This window comes from Peromyscus maniculatus, chromosome 2 (assembly GCF_049852395.1).
Source record: "Peromyscus maniculatus bairdii isolate BWxNUB_F1_BW_parent chromosome 2, HU_Pman_BW_mat_3.1, whole genome shotgun sequence".
Classification (NCBI taxonomy): domain Eukaryota; kingdom Metazoa; phylum Chordata; class Mammalia; order Rodentia; family Cricetidae; genus Peromyscus; species Peromyscus maniculatus.
This window is the reverse complement of record NC_134853.1, coordinates 164,966,005-164,989,323: the sequence shown is the minus strand read 5'-3', so window position 1 is coordinate 164,989,323 and position 23,319 is coordinate 164,966,005. Positions and strand designations below refer to the sequence as shown.

Sequence of the window (23,319 nt, the reverse complement as noted above, 5' to 3'; positions counted from 1 at the left end):
ACCCCACGAAATAAACAAGTACCCACTCACCCCACAAAATAAACAAGTACCCACCACCCCACGAAATAAACAAGTACCCACCCACCCCACGAAATAAACAAGTACCCACTCACCCCACGAAATAAACAAGTACCCACCCCACGAAATAAACAAGTACCCACCACCCCACGAAATAAACAAGTACCCACCACCCCACGAAATAAACAAGTACCCACCCACCCCACGAAATAAACAAGTACCCACCACCCCACGAAATAAACAAGTACCCACCACCCCACGAAATAAACAAGTACCCACCACCCCACGAAATAAACAAGTACCCACCACCCCACGAAATAAACAAGTACCCACCACCCCACGAAATAAACAAGTACCCATCCACCCCACGAAATAAACAAGTACCCACCCACCCCACGAAATAAACAAGTACCCATCCACCCCACGAAATAAACAAGTACCCACCACCCCACGAAATAAACAAGTACCCATCCACCCCACGAAATAAACAAGTACCCACCCACCCCACGAAATAAACAAGTACCCACCCACCCCACGAAATAAACAAGTACCCACCCACCCCACGAAATAAACAAGTACCCACCCACCCCACGAAATAAACAAGTACCCACCCACCCCACGAAATAACAAGTAAATAAGAAATAAACATGGTATTATTACTTTGTAAAGCAGGCTTTGATCTCATGGTGTTCTTCTTGCCTCAGCCTCCCAAGTACTGTTATTTACAGGCTTGACCTACCATACCAGTTTTCACCTTTTTCTTTTCTTTTTTTAAAATGTATTTTATGAAATTCTCTGGAAATCCAATAAGCTTGAAGGAGAAATTTAACACAGTAAGAATTGGGCTTTGAATTTTTTTCAAATTTATTTCTTTTATCTTATGTGTATGAATATTTTGCCTACATATATGTATGTGCACTGTGTGTGTCTGGTGCCTGAGAAGGACAGAGAGAGAGGCTGGATCATATGTACATGGTTGTGAGCTACCATGTGGGTGCTGGGAACCGAACCCAGGTCTTCTGGAAGAGCAACAGGTGCTCTTACCACGGAATCATCTCTCCAGGCCTCATCGTTTTCTTTACGGACATGAATTCACTCACCACTGTCACAAGGATGATGAGGTAAGCACTGTACTAACCCTTGTACAAGGGAAGGAAGGGAGGAGAGAGATGTTCCGGGGCAGACACCAGCTGTTATCACACCCGCAGTTTCTGCCTAGCTGCCCCAGACTCTCCTGACTACAGGTGGTCCTCACCACGTTTCCACTCGGCAGGCCATTGCCCCCAGGCTGCAGAAATCAACTTTCTGCTAGCAGAGCAGCTGCTGCTCGAGGCCTAGGCGGTGGCTGGAGCCTGAGCCTTGCAGCAAGAGCCAGCTGCTAGACGCTGTCTCCTAGCAACTGGGTGCAGTCACGTGGCCGCCCGAGTTGGCCTCACGTGGCTCACCGACGAGCCACGGTTGGAGCTGGCGCAACGTGACGGGCGGGGCGTGGAAGTTTGTTCCCGAGTTCGGAGCCCAGGAGTCCCCGCGGCCGTCGCGCAGGTGCCCTCCGCCGGGGTCGGGATGGAGCTGCCCGCCGTGAACTTGAAGGTGGCCGCGCGGCCGGGGCGGGCGGGGGTTCTGGAGCCTGGGGAACGGAGTTGGAGCAGAAGGGAAAGCGCAGAGCCCAAGGGAGGAGGCAGCAGACACCGGGAGGGACACCTGGAGACAGAGACAGACAGGGCCACCCCTCCCGGACAGACCCAGGCTGGCACGGGTCCCGGACCGCCCGCGCCTGCGCTCCTCATGTCCCCCAGCAGCACCACAGAGACACCTCTCCTCCTGAGCGGTCAGACCCCCTCCAGTGCAGTCCCGCTGGGCCCCTCTGTGGGTTGGCACAGGTTAGGAGAAATCCAGTGTCCCCAAACAATTGTTTCTTCCAGTCTTCCGCATGCAGTGTCCTTATTTCATAATTAAGAAGCAGGAACTGCAGAAGTTTCTTAAAAGCAAAAACCCCCAAAGCCTATGCCGGGCTCCAGGCAGCGGGGCTGCCTACGGGTGTCTTCATTTCCTGAGTTCTTACTCAGTCCTTCTGGTTTGCAACAGAGCTTCGGTCAGAGGGGTGTGGACCTGGAACTAAACCGGCCATCTTGGGCCTTGCTTGGTTCAGGTTCCTTGAAACGCTTAGACTCCCAGGTGTCAAAGCATTTAGCACCCTTTGGCGGCGTAGACCAAAGGGACCGAAGAGATAGGTGGCGTAAGCAGCAGCGCTGTAACGCCACAGTTGGGTGATTACACACGGGTTAAGCTGTGACTTGGCTCTGCCCCGTTTCCCATTCCTAAGCTTCTGGCCAGCAGCTGGAGGGAGACTTAATTGGAGCAAAGGAACAGGCTTGGGCGGACCCCTTAGCTGGGGAGAGAGAGGTTTACAGCGCCCTGCGAGGGCATTTTGCTTTAGGTACTGACTGTTGGAGGCAGCCTGCAGGTCGGACTGTGCCTTGCTCTGCTTGAGCCTGCCCTCAACTTAGAGGACAGCGTGAGAGCATTTGAGTAGCCCACACCAGATCTGGGGTTCATCCCAGCACCCCACAGAAACAAATAATAATAATAAAATATAGGAACAGGTGAGAAAAGAGCTGGTGTTTATGGACTGTTCATTTTATGTTTTATTCATTTGAGTTAGGGTCGCATGTAGTACAGGCTAGCCTTGAACTTTCTTTGTAGCTGAGGATACTCTGTGCCTATCAGGCTCTGAAAGTTGACCTAGACCATCAAAACGAAAGTTAGTCTCAAGTAATCCGATGCCAGGAAATGTCAAGCCCCGGAGCTGGGTCTTTGGGGGTTCAAATCCTGACTGTACCACTTTTTATTTCTTGGGGAGCCCTGGCAATTTACTTGCATGATCAGAGATCAAACTTCTGATCCTCCTGCCTCTGCTTCTCCAGTACTAGAACTGCAGGCCTGTTTATGCAGCACTGAGGATGAAATCCAGGGTTTCTTGCATGCTAAGGACACGCTCTGCCCACGGAGCTGTATCTCCTAGCCTGTGTTGCTTACCGATCTCTGCCCTCCTTGACAAAGCTGAAGCTGTACTCTGTTGTTCTTGTTTTGAGTCAGGGCCATCTAGCTCTGGCTGGCCGAGAACTCACTATGTAAATCAGGCTGTCTCTGAACTCACAGAGATCTGCTTGCTCTTACCTCCTGAGTGCTGGGATTAAAGGCCTGCACTACACCTGGCCAGAGAAGCTATATTCTCTTAGATGCAAACTTCAGTTTAGATCATGCAAGTAAATTGCCAGGGCCCCCCAAGAAATAAAAAGTGGTACAGTCAGGATTTGAACCCCCAAAGACCCAGCTCCGGGGCTTGACATTTCCTGGTATCGGATTACTTGAGACTAACTTTTGTTTTGATGGTCTAGGTCAACTTTCAGAGCCTGATAGGCCCAGAGCATTCATCTCAAGTGTGAGCTAGATGGGCTTTGGGGCCCAGAGTGCAGAGACTGGACCCTCCCTTGATATGATTGACAAGTCCTGTGTCTCCAAGGATCTTAGCCAGGGCCAATCAGAAGCAAGTGAGCACTAGAGGTTGTGAAGTAACACTTAGAAAGGACATCCAGTCACTTTTGGGTTTCACATCAATGGCAGGGTTTTTATTGTGTGTCTCAGTGTTGGGGACATACTGAATTATTCATAATCTGAAATTCAGAACGAGCCTGGGTGTTTGGTCGTTTTGTCTGCAAGATCTGTACCCTGTGGAGGGCAGTTGGGACACCATGGCTGCCCCTTTCAGCTCCACCCTCTGTCCTTTAAAGACATGCCCTGGTGTGCCCAGCTCAGCTGGAGTGGGCTAGGGGGGCAGGTGAAAAGACGCAGTTGCCCCGGGCTCTCTGAAAGAAGTCTGTCCCTAGCTGGGCCCTACCCATGCTCCTCTTGAAACAAGCAGGGGCTGAGCTGAGCATCTCAGTCAGACTAGATTTGTGAAGTCTTGGGACGAGGCAGGCCTGGCCCAGGCTGGGGGAGCAGTGGGGACAGTGACAGTAGACGTGGACAGTGGTGATGAGGCCTTCTGCGTTGAGCGCTTCATCTCTCCTCCCCTGTCCTCCAGAGCCAAGGAGTCACGTATGATTATCCCTGAGGTGCTGAAGAGCAGGGGGCAGTTGTATGAGGTCCGGAGACTTACCCAAGTTCATGTGTGGAGCTAGGATCCTTTCCATGGCCCATCACACAGAGAGGGCCTGTGTTCCCCATCCAGCACCCAGTGACCCTTGCTGCCCCGGCCTGTTGGCCTTGTCTGGGGAGGACAGGCAGCCTGCTGTGGCTGAGCTCTGTTTTAAGAGTCCTCCAGCTCAAGCTGGCCTCTCCTCCTGCTGTGGCCTGGCCCTCCTCAGTTTCTCTTTGAGAAGCCTCTGGTCTCCTATTTCCCGGAGTCAGAGCCAGCAGGGACAGTTCTGTGTTCACAGTGGCCACTGGCCTCTCTCCTGTGTGCTTCCTGGAAGGGCTGGGCCGCTTGGTCCTGTTTCTCCCTGCAGCTTTCTTGGAAGTTGTATCTCTGAGGACTGATTATATTCCCATTACAAAGATGGATAAACTGAGGCAGGAGAGACTTAGTCCACCCACCCCCCCCTTTTTTTTTTTAACTATGTGTAACAGCCCTGGCTATCCTGGAACTCGATTTATAGACCAGGCTGGCCTTCCTCTTCCTCCTGAGTGCTGGACTAAAGGTGTGTGCCATCATGCCCAGCCTGAGGCTTAGTCTCTTGATAGGTTTCCTTTCCCATGGGTGTCCTGCACTATCGCTCACTGCTGTGTTCCCTTGAGACATGGCCTCTCATCTAGAGTGAGGCCCCTGTGAGCCTCCGGTCTCTCACTGAACTTGGAGCTCACTGATTTGGCTAGACTAGCTGGTCAGTGAGCCCAGGGCTCCTCCCGCAGAGAACCTTCCTGGAGGCAGGTGGGACAGCGCCTGGGCCTTTTCCTGCCTGTCCGCCCTGGTCCAGTGCACTACCCCTGGCCTCAGACTAACTCTACCATCTGCACCAGCAAAGCTTCTGGCCTCCAGGAAGCCTCGGTCTGGGCCACGCCTTCCTCCCACTCAGAGGGCTGGTCCTGGCTCCCTGCCTTGGCCTGGCCGATTCCTTGCTTACCCTTAGCTCTCAGCCCAGAAGCCCGCAGCCCACTCTAGCTGATCTCATGGCATCTACCCCTCCTATCTTAGCTCTCTAGGCAGTGCCAGAGGCCAATCCAGGACCAGGACTGTGATTTCAAGGATGCCAAACACAGTGAAAGGGTGTTCTAGAATTCCAGGCAGGCCGGAAGGATTTTGTCCTTAACATGCGTCATACTGTGATGTCTCCTGCAGAGAAGTCTCAAGCTCCCCTCAGTCATTAAACTTGAAATCTGAACTGCCAGCCACTGCTTTGGACTACAATCTCCCACCTCCCCCCTTACTGTTTTTTGTTTGTGTTTTGAAACAGGCGTAGGTTAGTCTTGAACTCATTATGTAGCTGAGGATGATCTTGAACGTCCGATCCTCCTGCCTCCACCTCCTAAGTGTGAGATTACAGGCGCGCACAACTGTGCCCGACTTAGGCAGTTTATTCAGTGTGGGAATTGAGCTCAAGCATGCTGGGCAAGCACTGCGGACTAAGCCCTAACCCTCCCTCCTTACACCTCCCTTCCAGCTCCTGTGGCTGCCTTCACCCTTATTAGAGGTCCCTCCCATTTTCCCATTCAGACGTGTGATTCCAGAGCTCGTGCCCCAGGCTCCCCAGAGGAACCCCGAGTTTTGGAAACAGGAAGAGGGAGAGGTGCCTGTTCCTAGCCAGGCTCCTCTTTCTCCTGTTGCTGGAATTTCTTTAAGACATTCGTGAGACCCTTATAGATGCCAGGCAGGGCCCTCTTGCGTGTTCTGGCATCATAAGCTTTGTGCTGCCTGTGACATTGTATTCACCGACTTACCCTATCCTTGTACCATAGGTTATTCTCCTGGTTCACTGGCTGCTGACAACCTGGTGAGTGACCCTGGGTGTCTGGCTGCATCCAGACATCCTGGCTGTGTGTTGTGTCACCTGGGGTCTGTGTCCACACTTCCCCAGGGTCGGTGTGTATGTGTTCCTGGATCCCGTCAGCCTGGTCAGGTCCCATGAAAACTGCGGTGTTTCAGCCAGTCACAATTACCAGTCCGTTTGCCCAGGGCTGACTGAGTCTGCCTTCTGTCTGTACCGTGGGTCAGGATTGGCCCCTGAAGCAGTACTTACCAACCAAACCCTACATGGGGCTGCAGGGCACAGCTTAACCTTCACTGGCACTTCCGTCGTGTGTGTGTGTGTGTGTGTGTGTGTGTGTGTGTGTGTGTGTGTGTGTGTGCAGCATCCAGGGAGAGTTCTCTGCCAAAAACAAGTCAGGAAACCACTGAGATCACGTGTGTTTTGCAGGCTTTAAAGTGCCGCGCACATGCCAACAGCTGTGAGTGAGGTACACAGTGAAGCAGGGTCACTTTCCCTGAGGTCCCACATTGGTGACTAGGCAGAGCTCACACCTGCTAAGATAGGAAGACTGGAAAATACCAGGCCTCATCACACAATGCCAATCCCAGTGTTCCAATCCCAGCCCTGCTGCTGAGTGTCAGGACCCAAGGAAACCCAGGACAAGTCTCACTCAGTACTGAGGTGCCTCCCAGCTCTCCAAACACCAGTCAGCACCTGTGGCAACTCCCAGCACTTCTCACCTCACCCCTACCCTAAACCACTCCAGCCCAGGGTCTGGGCTTCCCTTTCCTTCCCCAGCTTCTGGTTCCTATATAAGTCAGCCATTTTTGCTGTATCCTCTCTCGGTTCCTCTCCTGGACCTCTCTCTGTCTGTTTCCCCTCTCTCCTCTTTTCTCTCTCTTTCCTTTCCATCTTGCTCTCCTCATGGCCTGGTTCAGTTTGCTGGCCATGTTCAGTCTGGACCCTTTCAGAGGCCTCTGGCTGTTGTCTCCCTCGTATCTACACTAAACCTTCTCCTCAACCATATCTATGAGCATCCAGGTCTTCTTTTTCACTCACCGAGCAGCTGTGTGACCTGGTTAGTCACCTATTAGGTCTGTGCCTCCAAATCTGTAAAACGAGGCTCCTGAGGACAGCTCCCTCCAGGAGCAGCTGTGAACACGAATGAATTCAGAGTGTGTCGGGCAGTGCAAGGTCCCAGGAAGCGACCGTGTTAACTGTGATAAGCCAGCTCTAAGTGAAAGCCAGCTCTAAGTGATGCCAGTTGACGGTGATACCCCGGGAGGGCACTGGTCAGGTCAGCATGGGATCTCAGGCAACACTGAGCTCCAAGATGACAAGAAAGGGCTGTACGTTCAGGAAGACAAAGCTGCAGGGGACAGCCAGGAGGTAAGGGTGGGGCTCGTGGGAACCCCATAGGCAGGTCAGAAAACTGCTGGGAAGGTTGGCCTGGAGGAGTCACATGACCCGACCCACACTCTGCTCGCTGTTTCAGGACTGCCTGCAAAGGGGGTGGAGTGACAGCGAGCCCTGTACAGAGAAGCTGTCCCATACTGGCAGGAGAGGATGGATGAGGCTAGATTCAGGAGGCCAGATGATCTGCTCTCAGAGGAGACTAGTCCTGGAGCAGGAGGAAGGAACTGTGGGAGGGGCGGGCAGCTCAGGGTGGTGACCGCCTGATTGACAGTGTCTCTCAATGCAGGGGCTGCATAGTGTTCTCAGGCTCCTATGCCTGGAGCAACTTCACTGTCCTGGCCCTGGGCGTGTGGGCTGTGGCCCAGCGGGACTCCATTGATGCCATAGGCATGGTGAGTGGGGAGTGTGGGGGGGGTATAGGAGAGAGGGCAGGGACCTGGCTTCATCCATGTGCCCCTCATCTGTCCCAGGCTTCTCTTCCTCATATCCCACCTTTTTCTGTTCTAAAGCCTTGTACCTAAGCCCCCCAGGATGGAGAACTCCCCACCAAATAGGGTGGAGGTTACAGAACCCCAAGACTGGCTATCCTCCCAGGCAATCTGACCTGCTTCGGGGTTGTCTTTTGGGGGAAAGGATGTGACTGGGAGGCCTGGACAAGAGGGAGCCCCCTTGCCTTATGAAGTCTGAGTTGGCATTGGCCTGAGGTAGGAGGTGCCCAGCTTCTCACAACAAGGCCATGGTTCCTTAGGAGGACTGCAGAGGGCCTTTTCTTTGTTTCCTTGTATTGTAAACGGATGGTATGGACTCCAAGGGACTGTCCCTCTCAAGTTCTGGATCCAGGTCTTGGGTCCCATCATGGCCCCAGTGGCGGAAAATGGGGGTAGGGAATTCTGGGGCAACAGGCTGGAGCCAGATTCCTGTGTCCTAGGCCATGCAGGTGTACCCAGGCGGGTGTGTGTGAGGGAATCTTGGAGTCTGGGTGCGTGTTAGTGCCCATGATCTAATGGTGGTGTTTCTTGCAGTTTCTTGGCGGCTTGGTGGCCACCATCTTCCTGGACATTATCTACATCAGCATCTTCTACTCAAGCTTTGCCATTACGGACACCGGCCGCTTCAGTGCCGGCATGGCCATCTTCAGCCTGCTGCTCAAGCCCTTCTCCTGCTGCCTCATCTACCACATGCACCGTGAGCGAGGGGGTGAACTCCCACGCCGCCCCGGTAAGGCCCGCTCTGCTCTGCCTCTCCCTGGCCCTGTGGGCAAGCTCCCAGCCACTGCCGCCAAAGCCTGGGCCCCAGCTGCCGGTCTGGTGTGGGCTGTTCTGCTGTCAGACTTCCCCCCGCCCCGACCACGTGTGAAGCCATGGAGGTGGCCGGCTCCCAGAGGCAGCGGGCAGCCTCTGGTTGGGGCCTGCAGGTGGCTGCAGGGACAACTCCTTTCTTCTGCTTCTACCTAGCCCTGGCTCCCTCCTGAGCTGTGCTCTCCTGCCATGTGGGACGGACCCCTTATGGGCAGACACAGTGCTAGGCAGGCAGCCGTGATGCCACGCCTGGGCAGACAGGTTTGGTGTTGGGCCAGGGAACCCTCTGTGCAGTCCTTCCCCCTCTGGCATGGCCCACACTGTCCTCTCTGGTGGTGGACCAAGCCGTATTCCCGGCCTCCCTGACCTTGTTCTCCTGGGGGAGCTGGGCATGGGGGATCCCATGGGAGGGCACTGAGCCAGGGAAAGCGTGGCCTGTGGCTGCCCACTCTGGCTTACCTAAGCACTATCTAGACCTGCCCAGGTGTGGAGGGAACAGATGAGAAGATAAAGGCCCACTGACTGCCCTTGGGACTTGTTCGTGGTCCCAGGACAAATGTGCAGAGGGAGGAAAGAGAGTGAGAGACGTGGGGTGCCTTCCATCTTGTCCGTCCCCCACCCTCCAGCCCTAACCTTCTGGGTATAGCAACTGTGCCAAGCTCCGGGGCTTCTAGAGACAGAGAGAGGTATGGGTTCTTGTGCCTGGCGGAGAGCAGGAGCTCAGTCTGTGGGCCCAGGGGAGCCACCTCCCATCAGGCTCCTGAGCATGTGCTGCTGGGGACTGAGGTGGCACATAGCCAGTAGCTACAGACCACAGGACCCGCTACTTAGGTTTGACCCCAGTGTCACCTGCTTCAAGTCACATACTATCAAATCGGTTCGTCTCTCTGACCCTCAGACTCCTCATCTGCAAATCTGTGCCTCACACAGACACGAGGATTGGGTGGCTACCGCCTGCTAAAGGCTTGCTGTGTAGGCTTTCGCTGCTGCCTGTTGTCCTTGGAATCAGGATGCCGAGCACTAGCCATGGCAGAGGGTGGATCCGCCTGTACGCTGCCGAAGGCCCTGTGGTCTCATTGCCCTATCCTCATGTTCCCTGTCCTCTAGATTTCTTTGGACCGTCTCAGGAGCATAGTGCCTACCAGACAATTGACACACCAGACTCACCTGCAACCCCCTTTGCAAGCCCGGAGGACAAGGGCCAAGCTGCCCCCCGGGGGTACTGAAGCTGCCTCTGGGTCTTCCCGGTGCCCAGCCGGATGCTTGTTACCTCCTTTCTGGACCTACAGTGGAGTGTCCTCCATTCCCTACCATAGAGGTGGCCTGAGTCAAGTGCCTCGGAGGTCAAGATCCTCTGGCTTCCCAGCTGAGAAGAGCCAAGCCCTAACTCTCCAGGGAGCATCTCCCTTCAAGGCACCTGCTAACCCCTGGCTAGAACTGTGATTGCTTTCTTTACTTCCTACTTCGTAACTATGCCATGCCCTGATCAGTGCAGAGTGCTGCAGGGCCAGGCCTTACGGGGGGCAGTGATGGTGGCCTCTCAGGCCCTAAGATGATCCAGCCCTTCCTAGAAGCTCTGGGAGCTTCTGGTCCTGCTCAGCCTGCCCTGCATAGGAGCAAAATCCCTGTGCTAGTCACTGCCTCATGGCTTGGTGCCCGGGGACCCCAGGCCTGGAGGCAGTAGGTCTGCAGAGCTCCCTCTCAGAGCCCTGGCATTAAAATTCAGGAGTTGTGTGGCTGGGCTGGGTTTGAACCATGTTTCGTCTCCCAACTGGGACCTGCCTTGCAGCCCGTGAACCATGCTTTAATCTCGAAGGTGGCCCACTGAGATGGCTCCTGGGGAAGGGCCTTGCCACCAAAGTCTGAGTTTGATCTTGGGGACCCAACTTCTGAAAGGTGTCCTCTGATCTCCCCATTTGCACCCTGTCACATGCCCCTCCCTCCACAAATAAATGTAATTAAACCCCAAAGGTACCCTGAGGCCTCTGTGTAAGATACAACTGTTTCGTTTTGTTTGTGTTTTGAAACAGAGTTTCTCTGTGTAACTCTGGCTGTCTTTGAACTTGCTCTGTAGACCAGGTTGGCCTCGAATTCACAGAGATCCCCCTGCCTCTGCCTCCCCAGTGCTGGGATTGAAGGTGTACGCCACCACTGCCTGGCTAGGCAACTGTTTCTTGATTCACTGTGCCTCAGTTACCTGATCTGAAAAGTGGGGATAAGATGGGCTGTGGAGCTGGCCCATTGGGTAAGGATGCATACTGTCAAGTCTGCTGACCTGGGTTTGGGTCCTAGGAGCCATATGGTGTAAGAAGGGAAAGCTACTGAAAGCTATCTTCTCATCTCCACATAAACGTCATGGCACCTGGGCATGTGCATGTGCACACACACACACACACACACAAATAAAAATGTAAATTAAAGTGAGTATAAGAATTATGTGTAACTCGGGAACTGGTGATGGTTGTGAATGGTGTAACCTTGATGTTCAATAAATGTTACAGCCTATTGTATGTATTGCTGTGATACCTCACAAGAGGAAGGGTGACCAGTCTGTCCATCCAAATAGCTGTTCGCTTATCAATTGTGTAAACATCACGGGGGTACCTTTACACGATTTCAGAAGGCTGGAAGTATCCTCCGAGGCTCCATCCTAGGAAGCACATGTGTGAGACAGAGATGGTCTGCAAAGTCAGTGGATGGATCTGAGGCTGGAGGCTGGACATAGCTAAGTGCTTTCCTACCCCAGTGTCTTGAAAATGGACTCATTGGGCTGGAGAGATGGCTCAGAGGTTAAGAGCACTGACTGCTCTTCCGGAGGTCCTGAGTTCAATTCCCAGCAACCACTTAGTGGCTCACAACCATCTGTAATGAGATCTGGTGCCCTCTTCTGGCCTGCAGACATACATGAAGACAGAACATTGTATGCATAATAAATAAATAAATCTTTAAAAAAAAAAAAAAGAAAGAAAGTGGACTTCATTTAAAACTCTGTACATAATAGAATTACATAATACATAATAGAATAGATCCAGACTATGAAGAGCCACTCTCCTGACGCCTCTACCCCGCCTGCCCCCACTGCCAGTGAACCTAGGGCTCCCAGTTCCCAAAAGGGAAACTGATCTGGGGACACACAGACTTGGACAGGGGTAGAGTGATCTCAGCAGGAATGTGCTTTATGGAAGCTGGGGTGACTGGGAATTTAAAAAGAGGACAACCACTTCTACAGATGCAAACATGCATTTAAAACAGAAACTCAGTGCAGCAGACGGAACTGAGGACTGGTGGCCAGGAAGACAGGTTTGAAGGAGTCTTTCAGAAAAGCAGCCAAGAGATGATGTGGAAAGGGTTCAGTGAGGTTTACAAGGTGAGGTTGTGGGAAGGTAGCCAAAAGGTCTCATCCATCAGGTTTAGGAAGATATTTGACACGGATTTTTTTTTTCCCACCTATTTATTTGTTTTTGAGACAGGGCTCACTATGTAGTGCTGGCTGTCCTGGAACTCACCCTGCCCTGTAGACCAGGCTGGCCTGGAACTCACACAGATCTGCCGGCCTCTGCCTCCTGAGTACTACCACACAACTGGCCTGACACAGTCTTAGAAGAAAAGGGCAGGAGGAAGGCTAGAGAGCTTGCCTAGCATGCACAGATCGTGGGTTCAATCCCCAGCACCACTTTTTAAAATGGGGTGTGGGGGTTGTCATAGAAAGTTTGGGAATTTGTCTAAGTCCACCCAACAGCACAAGCCTTGTGACTTGCATCCAAAAGTACACATCGCAGAGTGCACTGTGGAGCAGCCCAGGCAAAGGCAGAACATTGCAATGTGGAAAATGCGCGGTGTTTGAAAGGAAGCAATATCGATATCGGACCAATATCAAAGCACGCTGAGAAGAGAATGGGGGTTGATTTCCAGCCATTTCTCGGGGGACCTGTGGCCTGAAGACCACAGACAATGTGAAAGAAAAAAAAAACAAACAAACAAAAAAAACGGCTTCTCATAGTCTTTCGGACCTACGCACGTGCAGGCTTCTGCAACTTTTGCTTGGGAATGCGCACGGCACGCTGGAGACTGGGCGGGGCTAGGCGAGCACGTTCTTATCTTTGAAATTCTTCCACCTCACACTTAACGTGGTCGTTAGCGGTCCTCTGCGGAGAGCCCCTCCGGGGGCAAACCCGATTGGTTAAAAGAAAGGTCCCAAGGAAGACTGAGGGCAGGTCCAGAAGGGCAGGAAACTGGTAACCGGCTCCTATGGTGAGAAAAGGGAGGATCTGAGTGTCCTTGTGTGGGCGTGGGGGCTAGAGGGCAGGACTTAAAAACGGGAGTGGCAAGTTAGCCTCAGCAGAGCTGCCCAGCTGTAGGACTGTGCAACCGGCCGGTGGCCTTTCTAAACTCCAATAGCCTCGTTTTTTAGAACTGGGAAACAATCATAGGACTAACTGCGGTGCAGAGTAAACAGCAGAATGCCTGCTCATGGCTGAGCTGGTGTTTAGCGTGGTTCAGTCACTTAACACATGTGCCAGGCTGTATGTTGCGTGTGTGTGTGTGTGTGTGTGTGTGTGTGTGTGTGTGTGTGTGTGTGTGTGTATAGGCGAGACCATCGTCTCTTCAATACACATAGTGATGGTGCATACCAGGAGGAGCACACGCAGGGCACAGAGAGTAAGGTGCTGCCATGGATAACAGAAGGGCTTGCTATGATGTTTGAGGCAGGACTTAAATATAGGAAGGAGGGAGGAAGGAAAAAAGAAAAAGAAAAAGGCTGGTGATGTGACTGTAGTGTGCTAGCCTAGCATGCAGAAAACCCCGGGTTTGAGTTCCAGCTCTGCGCAGACTAGGCACGGTGGCACACCCTGTAATCCCAGCACTTGGGAAAGGGGGGTCAGTATCATCCTTGGCTATACAGAGCAAATTTGGGGCCAGCCTGATCTACGTGAGAAACTCTCAAAACAGAAGAGCACGTATTGCTCTTCCAGAGGATCCAGGCTTGCTTCCCAGCACCCACATGATGACTCATGACCTTCTGTAACTCCAGTTCCTGGGGATCTGACATCCTTAGATGGGTGTGGTGGCGCACACCTTTAATTCCAGCACTTGGGAGGCGGACACAGGTGGACTTCTGTGAGTTTGAGGCCAGCCTGGTCTACGTAGTGAGTTACATAGATCCTGCCTCAAAAAGAAAAAAAAATCAAAAAAGAAAATATTACAACAGGAAGGGGAGAAGCCATGTGGGGCAGTAAGCAGAGACCACAAGGGGCCTTTGCAGAGAGGGACCATGTCCGGAATAGTTGAGGATATGGCCCAAGGGTATTATAGGGAACAGCACCCTGTGGCCAGGGTATCTCCTTTCTCCACAGAGCCTGACTGCCCCTTTCCCTGTTCCTATGCTGAGAATCTAACCCAGGGCCTCATATATGCCAGGCTAGTGCTCTGCCCCACCCCACCGCTGTCCCACAGCCCATGGAGCCAAGACCTGCCACCAGATACAAGGAGAATGTACCCCCAAAGACTGTGACTGTCCTGGGGCCAGGTAAGAAGCTCACTGAGCCTGGTAAGTCAGTGGCATAGCATCCTCCCCAGTTACCTGCCTAGGACCTTCCTAGCTCTGGAGATTTCCTTCCCAAGATTGGCTCGGTTGATACAGCATCATCTCAAGGGAAGGTTCTTGAGAAGGATGGAAAGGTGGGACCTAGGGATGGAAGGGTCCCAAGGGAAGGATCTTGGGAGGGCACCCGCCCCTAAGGGGTCCCTGTGGGGTAGGACCTTAGGATTGCAGGTCTGTGGGCCAGAGTCACTGGAGGGTGAGGGTCTGAGAGTGAGGGATCTCAGGCTATAAGAAGCCTACAGAGCTGGTCCAGCCGAGGGCACAGACAGCCCAAGAATGAATTCAAATTCTAACCCTCCCCTTTTGCTTTTTGTTTTGTTTTGTTTCGAGACAGGGTTTCTCTGTGTAGCCCTGGCTGTCCTAGAACTCACTCTGTAGACCAGGCTGGCCTCACACTCAGAGATCTGCCTGCCTCTGCCTCCCGAGTGAGTGCTGGGATTAAAGGTGTGGGCCACCACTGCCTGGTCAAATTCTGATTTTATGCCTGGATCAGTTGGGGTTACTGGAGGGGAGCCAGGGGTACCGGTAAGGGGTGGGAGTGTTCTGAGTGACCCCTGGGCAGACTGTGAGCTGGTCACCTTTTACTCTTTCCTCTTCTCTCTTTACCCCCTCTCAGTCGGTTACCCCCGTTTCCAAAGCCCTCTATACACCCTGGTCCCCACTCCAGACAGCCCCCATCAGGCTCCCCTCTGCCCCTCTTCTTCCATGCTCTGTGTAGCCAGGCCTCATGTCAGACCATGTCACCACATGGCTCCGAGGCCCTGGGGCCTGGCCTGCACATTGGCTCCCTCAGGGTCGTGGAGCTGAAGTCCTGACTCCCTCCCACCGGGAACCCTGCCATACCCCAGCTCAGAGGCCTGGATACCCATTTGTCTTACCCGAGAGCCATCACCTGGTTCCCAGGACGCGGCTGTCTCTCTTCCTTCTAGAACTGAAGAGCCCTTGGAAGAACCTGGACATCAGCCTGGGGAGTGGAGGAGGCCGGAGGAGGCCCATATGCCAGGCCACCACATACTCCCAAGGCTCAGTGCTATGCCAGAAACCCTACCAAGTCCAAAGTAATCTGGCCAGCCCTCGTCCCTGCCTGGCCCTTGCCCTGAAGGACACAACTGGCCAACCAGGTGACACAGGGCTCTGGCAGCAGAGTAACCTGCAGCTTCCAGCAGGGAGGTCCCAGGGGAGGACCCGAGAGTCCTTTGCACAGCAGAGTAACCTGTGCTTCCAAAGGACCGCTAGCCCCCATCTGCAGAAGAACCGCCTGTCACCAGCTGGCCCATCCTCCCACCAGAGGCAGACACACCAGGTCACAGGAACCCCCTGCTTGGACTCGAGACTCTCTGGGGGCTTGAAACCTCTTGATGGGTGCACATGGCCTAACCCCAGTCCCTGCTGTGGTCCAGGGAGCTGGGCACCCAGGCTTGTGGGGCAGCCCCTCACCTTGGAGGACCTATCTGTCTCTGCCCACAGCCAGTCTTGGGCCCATTTCCGTTCTGCATGCAGCACTGACCACAGGCTGCTGGACTCCATCCATCACCTAGAGCCTGAGGCAACCTGTTCAAGGAGCCAGACATCCCAGGAGCACCCAGGCCCCACACAGAGGGGACCCCCCACTGGTGGTAGCCAGTCAACCCCTGCCCAACCTTGGCCCAGCCACCCCAGGGAAAGTGTAAGCCTCCTGGAGACTCTTGGGGTCCAAGCCGGACTCTCAGAGTCCCCTCTATACAAACCCCTGTCACACGAGGCCATCCCCACTCTGGGGACATTGGCTGGGGATTTCTCTGACCCAAACAAGGAGGTTCTTTCTACCGAGCACCTTGGGGTAAGAGAGAGAGGCTCCCCAGGCCTTCCATATAACCAGAGGAACAGAGGGCACTTCAGGGTCACACGAGAGGCAGGTAGCAGAGAGGCCAGACCTGAATCTCCAACCTTCTTCAGTGTCCTGCCTGGGCAGGAAGGAAGAGAGAAGGCCCCACCGGAAAAGGCAGGCAGGGATGGGAAGAAGATGGCCTCCTGCCCATCAAATGGAGCCCCAGCTCAGAATACTCCGCAGGTAAAGGTCCCGGGATGCAGGGGTGGGGGCACTCCCAGAAGAAGGGCTTGGCTGGAGTTGTCACTCCTGCTCTTTAGCCTGAGGACTGTCATGGCTTTTGTTTCTGCAGAACAAGGCTCAAAGCATTGGGAGCTCAGATCCCCAGGCAGCTTGGTGAGGCCCTGCTGTAAGGGAGTAGGGGTAGGGTGGGGGACCGATCCAGGGGCAGCTCCTGACCCGTCTGCCTGTGCCATAGGGACTTGATAGAGATAGACATCTCCTGGCAGAGCCTCAGCAGGATTTCAGAACTATTTCAGAATCTTCACGCTGCCCCTCATGAGAAACCAGGGACAAGTTCTACACCCCTGGGTTTGGATCACTGGGAATTGTAGACATCGGTGTAGTGGGGAAATTCTCCTCTCTCCTGGACCTTCTTGCTTGGGGAGTCGCGGAGGGGGGGTGACTTTAAGTCCAGGGATCAGCAAAGAGATCTCTGCTTTGGAAGGGGGCATCACCTTCACAATTAATAGAAAAGTCACATGGGATCCTAGGGAGCTGAGAGTTGTGTCTATCTCCTCATCAGTCCCGCTCTGTCCCTAGCCAGAAGCTGCTGTCCAGAAGTTTCAGAGCCTGGAGGCACTTGTCACAGAGGCGCCAGGCAGCAGCTAAGGCCATAGCTCTGAGCCACAGGCAGCTGGTTCAAAAGAGCCTCAGAGTACTGCGCTGGGTCCTACAGCTCCAGGAGGCCCGATTGGAGGCAGCATGGGATCAACATGCAGATACCCTGCTGGCTTGGAGCTTCCAAAAGGTCTGTATTCTCTAGGTTGGGGCTTGCGGGCAATGCCATGGCTCCGGTATGTCTGAGAGGAGGCTACATCTACTGAGAGGGCATCTGCTGGGCCCAGGTTGCATCTCATGACTGATCTCTCCTGCTCCTTGTCTGCTGTTTTATATTAGTGATTTGCTAGCTTGGCCTGAGAGGATGTGTGGGTGTTCTTCCTCCTTGGGTACTGAGTGAGGGTGGAAGGTTTACTTCCAAAGGAGAGTTTTATCTCTTGGAATTCCTGCTACATTCCATCATTCCTGAGGAAATGGGGTAGCGTTAGGTTAGGACCGGAGCTTTGGTGGCAGACGGGAGTCTCATTCCAGGCCTCAGCTGGCATCCTTCTGCCCCTTGTCTTTTGACCCAGCTCTTGCAGCAGAAACAGGAGCAACCCTTCACCCAGGCTGCATCACCATTCCTTGCTTCTAGGGGAAGCCCTTCCTTAGGAAGAAAAGTAGCCACTGACCTTGCCTGGAAATGCAGGTGAGCTTGGACACCAAGATTGGGCAACGTGGCCTAGGCAGCTGGTGGCCTACTCCCCCACCCCCCGCCCTGCCCCTGCCTACCAGCTTCTTTCACAGAGAACCAGGATGAGGACAGAGATTTGGACAAAAACATGCCAGTCATGACACCATTGATAATTATAGAAGAGGCACAGTTAGGGCCTATGTACCCATGTGGTAAGCTGTTGAGTAACCAGCCAATATAATGTTTGTTTTTATTTATATTTTATACTTATTTTTATTTATGTGTGTGTGCTTGCATGGTTGTATGTGCACACATGCATGCGAGGTTCCCAGGGTCCAGAAGAAGGCAGTGGGTCCCCTGGATCTGGAGTTACAGGTGGTTTGTGAGCTGACAGATATGGGTGCTGGGAACTGAACCCTGGCTCTGCAAAAACAGCCAGTGCTCTTAACCACTGAGCCATCTCTCTAGGCCCCATAACACCTTTTTAATCTGTGGGCCTTTTTTTGATTCTATATGCCCATGTTGATCTACCCCCCTCACAGCCCCCCCCCCCCCCCGCGAGCATGCACGCGCGCACACACACACGTACACATACACACACATACACACGTACACACACACACACACACACACACACACACACACACACATACATACACACACGTGCACACAAGAGCTTTTGACACTGGAAGTGACCTAGGGACCTAGACATGGTGAGTGACATGGAGGATGAATCGTTAGTGGTGGGGGGATGCGAGGACCAGGGTACCACACAAAGGGACAGGAGTATGCAAGGGTCTTAGTGACAGCCTAAAGAGCCAGTGGAGCAGTGAAAACTCATAGTCCCAGCTACTCAGGAGGCTGAGGCAGGAGGATTGCTTGAGTCCAGGAAATCAAGGTCATGTTAGGCAATGCAGAGAGACCAAATACATTAAAGAGAAAGCCAGCTCTGGGCGGTGGTGGCGAACAACTTTAGTCCCAGCTCTCAGGAGGCAGAGACAGGTGTATCTCTGAGTTTGAGGCCAGCCTGGTCTACAGAGCAAGTTCCAGGACAGCCAGAGCTACACTGAGAAACCCTGTCTTAAAAAATGAAACAAAACAAACAAACCCAAAACCCAGCAATAATGAGCAGCTAAGCCCCCCCACCCCCACCCCCCAGCCCCCACCCCCGCAATGTTTTGAGACTGGTGGAAAAGGTGTTCTAGGCCAGGTCCCATGTAGCTTGGGAAGGAGTTGAGATTTTATTCTAGGGGCAAAGGGGACCCCCAGGAGGCCAAGCAGGCACTTAAGCTAATTGGACTCACAATGAGGGAAACATCACTCTGGTCACTGAGTTGGAACCACCAGAATGAGTGAGGCAGGGGTGGATGTGGGAGGCCAGGTGGTAGGATGCTGGGGCCTCCAGGCACTGGGGGATGACATCCGTGGCCTGAGCAGACAGATGAGGAACAGAGGCTCGGAAAGGCGAAGGCCGGGGCCACTGAAGTGTGTGCGTGGCAGGAGGCGGGTGGCTGCCGGTGCTGCCAAAGGCAGTTTCCCTACGTTCTCTAGGTGCTTTAGGGCCTGGCAACGGTTCGCACAGAGAGGGGCCCAGTGCAGGAGACACGCGGCCCACCGAAGGGTGCGGGTCCTGAGGACGTGCCTGGGACGGTGGATGGAGTTGAGGCAGCTCCAGGTCTCAGATGTGGCAAAAGTGACTCAGTTGGCCCTCTACCGGCGGAAGGCGGGTGAGCCAGTGACAGACGTGTGTGTGTGTGTGTGTGTGTGTGTGTGTGTGTGTGTGTGTGTGTGTTCCCTCCAACCAGAGCCCCAGTTAATTAAGCTGGGGGGTGGGCAGTGAAACTCATGAATATTACAATGGGAGAGGACTGAGGTGGGCCTTTGGGGGGGCGGGGCTTGCCAGTGCTAGAGGTCTGGGAGGGGTCTCCAGAGGGAGCAGGCCTTGGCTGGGCAGGGGACTATTCTGGCTTAGTGTTGAAAGCGTGTGGTCCTCTGCTCCAGGAACTCCCTAGTCTGCTGGAGGGGACATGTAGTCCCTTCCCACGCTGGGGAAGATGGGAACTTGAGGCAGCCTTGCGGGGAGGAGCATGTGGAGGACACAGGAGGGCAGTGCTCATGCTGGGGAGGCCTAGGAGGCCTGAGGCTGCAGCTGCTTGTTTGTGAACAGCAGCTTAACCACTTCCTGCCTTCTTCCCAGGGAATAAGGACCTCAACATCTTAGTCCCAGGAACTGCCACCGCTCATTGCCTGGAGACAGTGGTCCAGGCCCAGGAACTACCCAAGGAGCCAAATCGGTGCTCCCTGTGGGACGCTTGCCAAAAGCTGGCTCTGCAGCGGGCCCTGCTGCTCTGGAGGACGCGACTCTACCAGCACCAGCAAGCCGCGTAGGTGTCCAGAAGCTGATGACACCCCGTCAGCCCTGGGCACAATGTGGATACATGATCCTTTAGGACCTAGTCAACATCCCCAGCCTTCCCATGGCCTTGGCAGGAGGCCTGATGTGATACATTGTGTCTCCCAGGAGGTATCAGGCCCTGGGAAGTGGCAGTGGAACACGGAGACAGTGACCAAGCAGAAAGCTGCTGGGGACACTTTATCCCAGCTGCCTTTGCAAGCATTCTGAGCCCAGGCTGCTGACGCTGTGGGGTGGGAGGCTGGGGTCATCAGGAGCCAGCTTCTAGACTAGACTGTCAGGGAGAATGAGCCAGCAGTCACAGAGCTGAGAATTCTGTCTTAACAGGGCGGTGGTGGCAGGCACGCTCTTTTAATCCCAGCACTCTGGAGGCAGAGGCAGGTGGATCTCTGTGAGTTCGAGGCCAGCCTGGTCTACAGATCAAGATCCAGGGCAGTCAGGGCTATATAGAGAAACCCTGTCCGCGCCCCCCCCCCCAAAAAAAAAAAAGAAAGAAAGAAAAGAGAATTCTGTTGTAGCAAGCATGGTGACAGATAGTTCAGGATGACTAAAAAATACTGGCAATCCTCCTGCCTCAGCTTCCTGAGTCACGGTGGGGTTTATAATTGTGAACTGCTATTCCTGGCTTGTGTTTGATTGTTTCTGTTTTTGTTCCATTTTGCTTTGCTTTGTTTTTTAGGAAAAGTGGTTTTTCTTTTTTTTTCTTTTTCTTTTTGTTTTGTTTTAATTGAGTTGCCCACTAGAGGGCAGTGGTCTGGGCTGTCACTGGAGTGACTTGTTTGTCTTTGGTGGTACCGGGCATCAGGTTCTCAGACTCAAGCACACTTAGCAAGCGGTCCACCGCTGCGCTATGACGTCATTTCTTAAAGCTCTGAGTGATCCATTGGTTTCAGCTGGTCAAGGCCTTCCAGCTGGGCCCTCTCACAGCAGGCCTGCCCGAGTCATGGGTGTTGGGAGTCCCAGAGACTCACCTGCCCCCCTCCCCTAGCTCCTTTTTTCAGGGCCTGCAGAAGAGGGCTCTACAGTACATCCTGAGGCTGTGGCACTTGAGGGTCTGGGGTCCGGACCCTCCCTCGAGCAGCATGGAGACCATGTTAGCCCTGGAGCCCTGGGGCGACAGGCCAGGAGGGGAGACCTGGCTGGACTGCAGAAGATCAGGAGGGTCACTGGAAAAGGTGAGGGGCTGGAGTGAGGTAGAAATGGGGGGGGACCCAGGACTCACCCCTTAGCCCCAGCTTCCCAGAGCCCCCACCCTCCTGGAGACCTTCCTGATGGGCATCCTGTGGGCAGCCAGGTGGCAGGACAGGCTGTGCCTTCTTCCCTGGCAGGTGCGGATCCAGCAGACTCAGGGCGCAGTGAGGTTGTACTGGCGGACCCTCCAGAGGCGGTAGGAACCCCTCCCCAGGAAGGGAGAGCCTTGTTGTCCACTGTACAGTGATGCCATTGTTTCCTGACTGCTCCTCCCGCCCATCCTGGGCCTTCCCAGCAGCAGCTGTGGAGTCTGCATCTCAGTCAGCTCACATCTCAGTCAGCATGGCCCCCAGAATCAGGGCCATTTAATATCTCATGTCCTCCTGCCCTTTCCAGCTGTGAGGGTGGGAGTTGGGGCAAGATACTCCATAGTGTGTTTCTCTCCAGATGTTCTCACAGGGCAGGGCTTGAGAAGGGACTTGCTTTGTGCCTCTGGCTGTGTGATCTGGGACAAGTTACTTGACTTCTCTGTGCCTCTGCTTCCCTATCTGTAAAATGAGGACAGTTATAGTATTGACTCCGATGGCTGAGCACCGGACTTGGCATTGGAGGTTAAGGATCCTTTTCTAGTCCCATCATCTGTCATTGTGTCCTTTGGAACGCCCTGGACCCCTCTAGTCCCCAGCAACCCATCCTCTCCTTGACTGGAACTGGGAAAAGACCTGCCGGGGCTATACCTGTTGCTGAGGGGAGGATGCAAGAGGAGCAAGAGCAAGGCTAACCCAGCAACTGTGCTTAGATTGGACATTCCCCTTCCCTCCCAGTGTCCTCCTCAGCTGGAGCCACTGGACTGCGGCTCGAGGGCCCTGGAGAGAGCTGGATGCTCACTGGGCCTGGGATCAGAGCTGCAGGGCTGGGATGGGTGTGTGGTGGCGGCCGCTAGTACAGTGATGGGCAGTGCAGAAGAGAGTCCAGGAGCAGGGCCCGGGACTGGTGTGAGTGGCCCTGAGCCTCTGGGTCTCCTGCTAGCAGAGCGAGCCAAGGAATGGGTGGGACATGAGAAGAGAAGGCCAGGGTCCCTTGGGGACACTCCGAGTTCCACAGCCCTCTCAGAGCCCAGAGCTTGGATCACATCAAGGACTGGGTGGTAGAGGGAGGCCTGCGACCAGGTCTCTGTTTTTCTGTCTTCTGTGTGGATCTTAAGCCACTTAAGTACTCTCTGCTCGGTTATCTGTGAAACAGGCGTAATAGTGCACATGCTTCGTGGGGTGACTGTGGGACAAACTCCAGGCTAGAACATCAGCACCCCTTCACCTCGCCCCTGTCACCTCCGCTTTGCCTGGCCTCCAGGAGTTGCTGACCTGAGCTCTGAGGTCGAGGAGGACAGAGTCCTGGTGCTTTCGGGGGCCATGATGCTAGTTAGGCAGAAGAGTGCTGAGCCAGCAGCCTGGAGAGGAGCTTGTCTGGGGAAGGAGGGGCTGAGTCCTGGCTAGCTTCCCAGGATCCTGGCTCAGCAGAAAGGAGGACCTTTCTCTTTGTATTCAGTTTGGCCCCAGCCAAGTCACATCTGCAGGGAGCCTCCTTGCTGGGCAGCAAATAGCCCTGACGACACTTGAACATTTTATGTAACTAATTAACTTCAGTTCTGGGGATGGGATCCAAGGTCTTGGCGTGCTGGGCAAACGCTCCAGTCTACCACTGAGCCACACTCCCAGCCCCTACGTACAGCTTTGTTTTAATTATTGAATTAGTTAATTGGTTGTGTGTGTGTGTGCCACAGCTCTTGTGTGGACATCAGACGACAACTTACAAGAGTCCATGTTCTCCATCGTGTGTCTGAGTCCAGGAGATTTAACTCAGGTTGTCGGCAGCAAATGTCCTTACTGAAAGGATGAACAGCGCTGGTTGGTCAGCGGAAGAGTCACGAGCCATGGTTACCAGAGTTAGAATGGGCTTTATTAGAGAGAAGAGGGGACAGGACAGGAGAAGCCAGGCCTGGCGGAGAGGAAACAGAAAGAGAGGTGCAGAGAGAGGGTGTGGGGGTCCATGTGTGGCTTTTTAAGGCGGGGATGCAGTCACCCACTGATGACGTAAG

The 23,319-nt window shown here is 54.0% G+C and overlaps 2 protein-coding genes across 11 annotated transcripts in view; both read left to right on the top strand.

Annotated features, from left to right (window-relative positions):
• The first annotated feature begins 1,455 nt into the window (after window positions 1–1,455).
• On the top strand, window positions 1,456–11,208 carry Agtrap (angiotensin II receptor associated protein). Its single transcript, XM_006989054.4, has 5 exons — window positions 1,456–1,608; window positions 5,974–6,008; window positions 7,687–7,792; window positions 8,423–8,618; window positions 9,806–11,208. Exons 1-5 carry the CDS (start codon window positions 1,582–1,584, stop codon window positions 9,922–9,924), a joined length of 483 nt encoding a protein of 160 aa, XP_006989116.1. The 5' UTR covers window positions 1,456–1,581; the 3' UTR covers window positions 9,925–11,208.
• Window positions 11,209–12,761: 1,553 nt separating this feature from the next.
• C2H1orf167 (chromosome 2 C1orf167 homolog) overlaps window positions 12,762–23,319 on the top strand; it is an 18,551-nt gene continuing 7,993 nt past the window's right edge. For 3 of the 10 annotated variants that reach the window (XR_013049459.1, XM_076565644.1, XM_076565640.1), the window contains exons 1-10: window positions 12,816–12,949; window positions 14,088–14,225; window positions 15,230–16,350; window positions 16,460–16,503; window positions 16,930–17,137; window positions 17,520–17,635; window positions 19,172–19,347; window positions 19,818–20,004; window positions 21,022–21,208; window positions 21,362–21,420. Coding sequence is in view for 7 of the 10 variants with exons in the window: in XM_076565644.1 (XP_076421759.1) it covers window positions 14,156–14,225; window positions 15,230–16,350; window positions 16,460–16,503; window positions 16,930–17,137; window positions 17,520–17,635; window positions 19,172–19,347; window positions 19,818–20,004; window positions 21,022–21,208; window positions 21,362–21,420 (2,168 nt within the window). In the remaining 3 variants the exon portion in view is untranslated. Of the gene's footprint in view, window positions 12,950–13,677; window positions 13,817–14,052; window positions 14,226–15,229; window positions 16,351–16,459; window positions 16,504–16,929; window positions 17,138–17,519; window positions 17,636–19,171; window positions 19,348–19,817; window positions 20,005–21,021; window positions 21,209–21,361; window positions 21,421–23,319 lie in introns of those variants that run through there. The other 7 variants (XM_076565645.1, XM_076565643.1, XR_013049460.1 and 4 more) reach the window with 5 other exon arrangements.

Excerpts from the sequence above, each read along its gene's own strand:
- Agtrap (XM_006989054.4), top strand. The coding sequence starts at position 1,582 with ATGGAGCTGCCCGCCGTGAACTTGAAG. Across the intron at positions 7,793-8,422 it reads CCATTGATGCCATAGGCATG|TTTCTTGGCGGCTTGGTGGC; the intron begins GTGAGTGGGGAG and ends TGTTTCTTGCAG. Across the intron at positions 8,619-9,805 it reads TGAACTCCCACGCCGCCCCG|ATTTCTTTGGACCGTCTCAG; the intron begins GTAAGGCCCGCT and ends CCTGTCCTCTAG.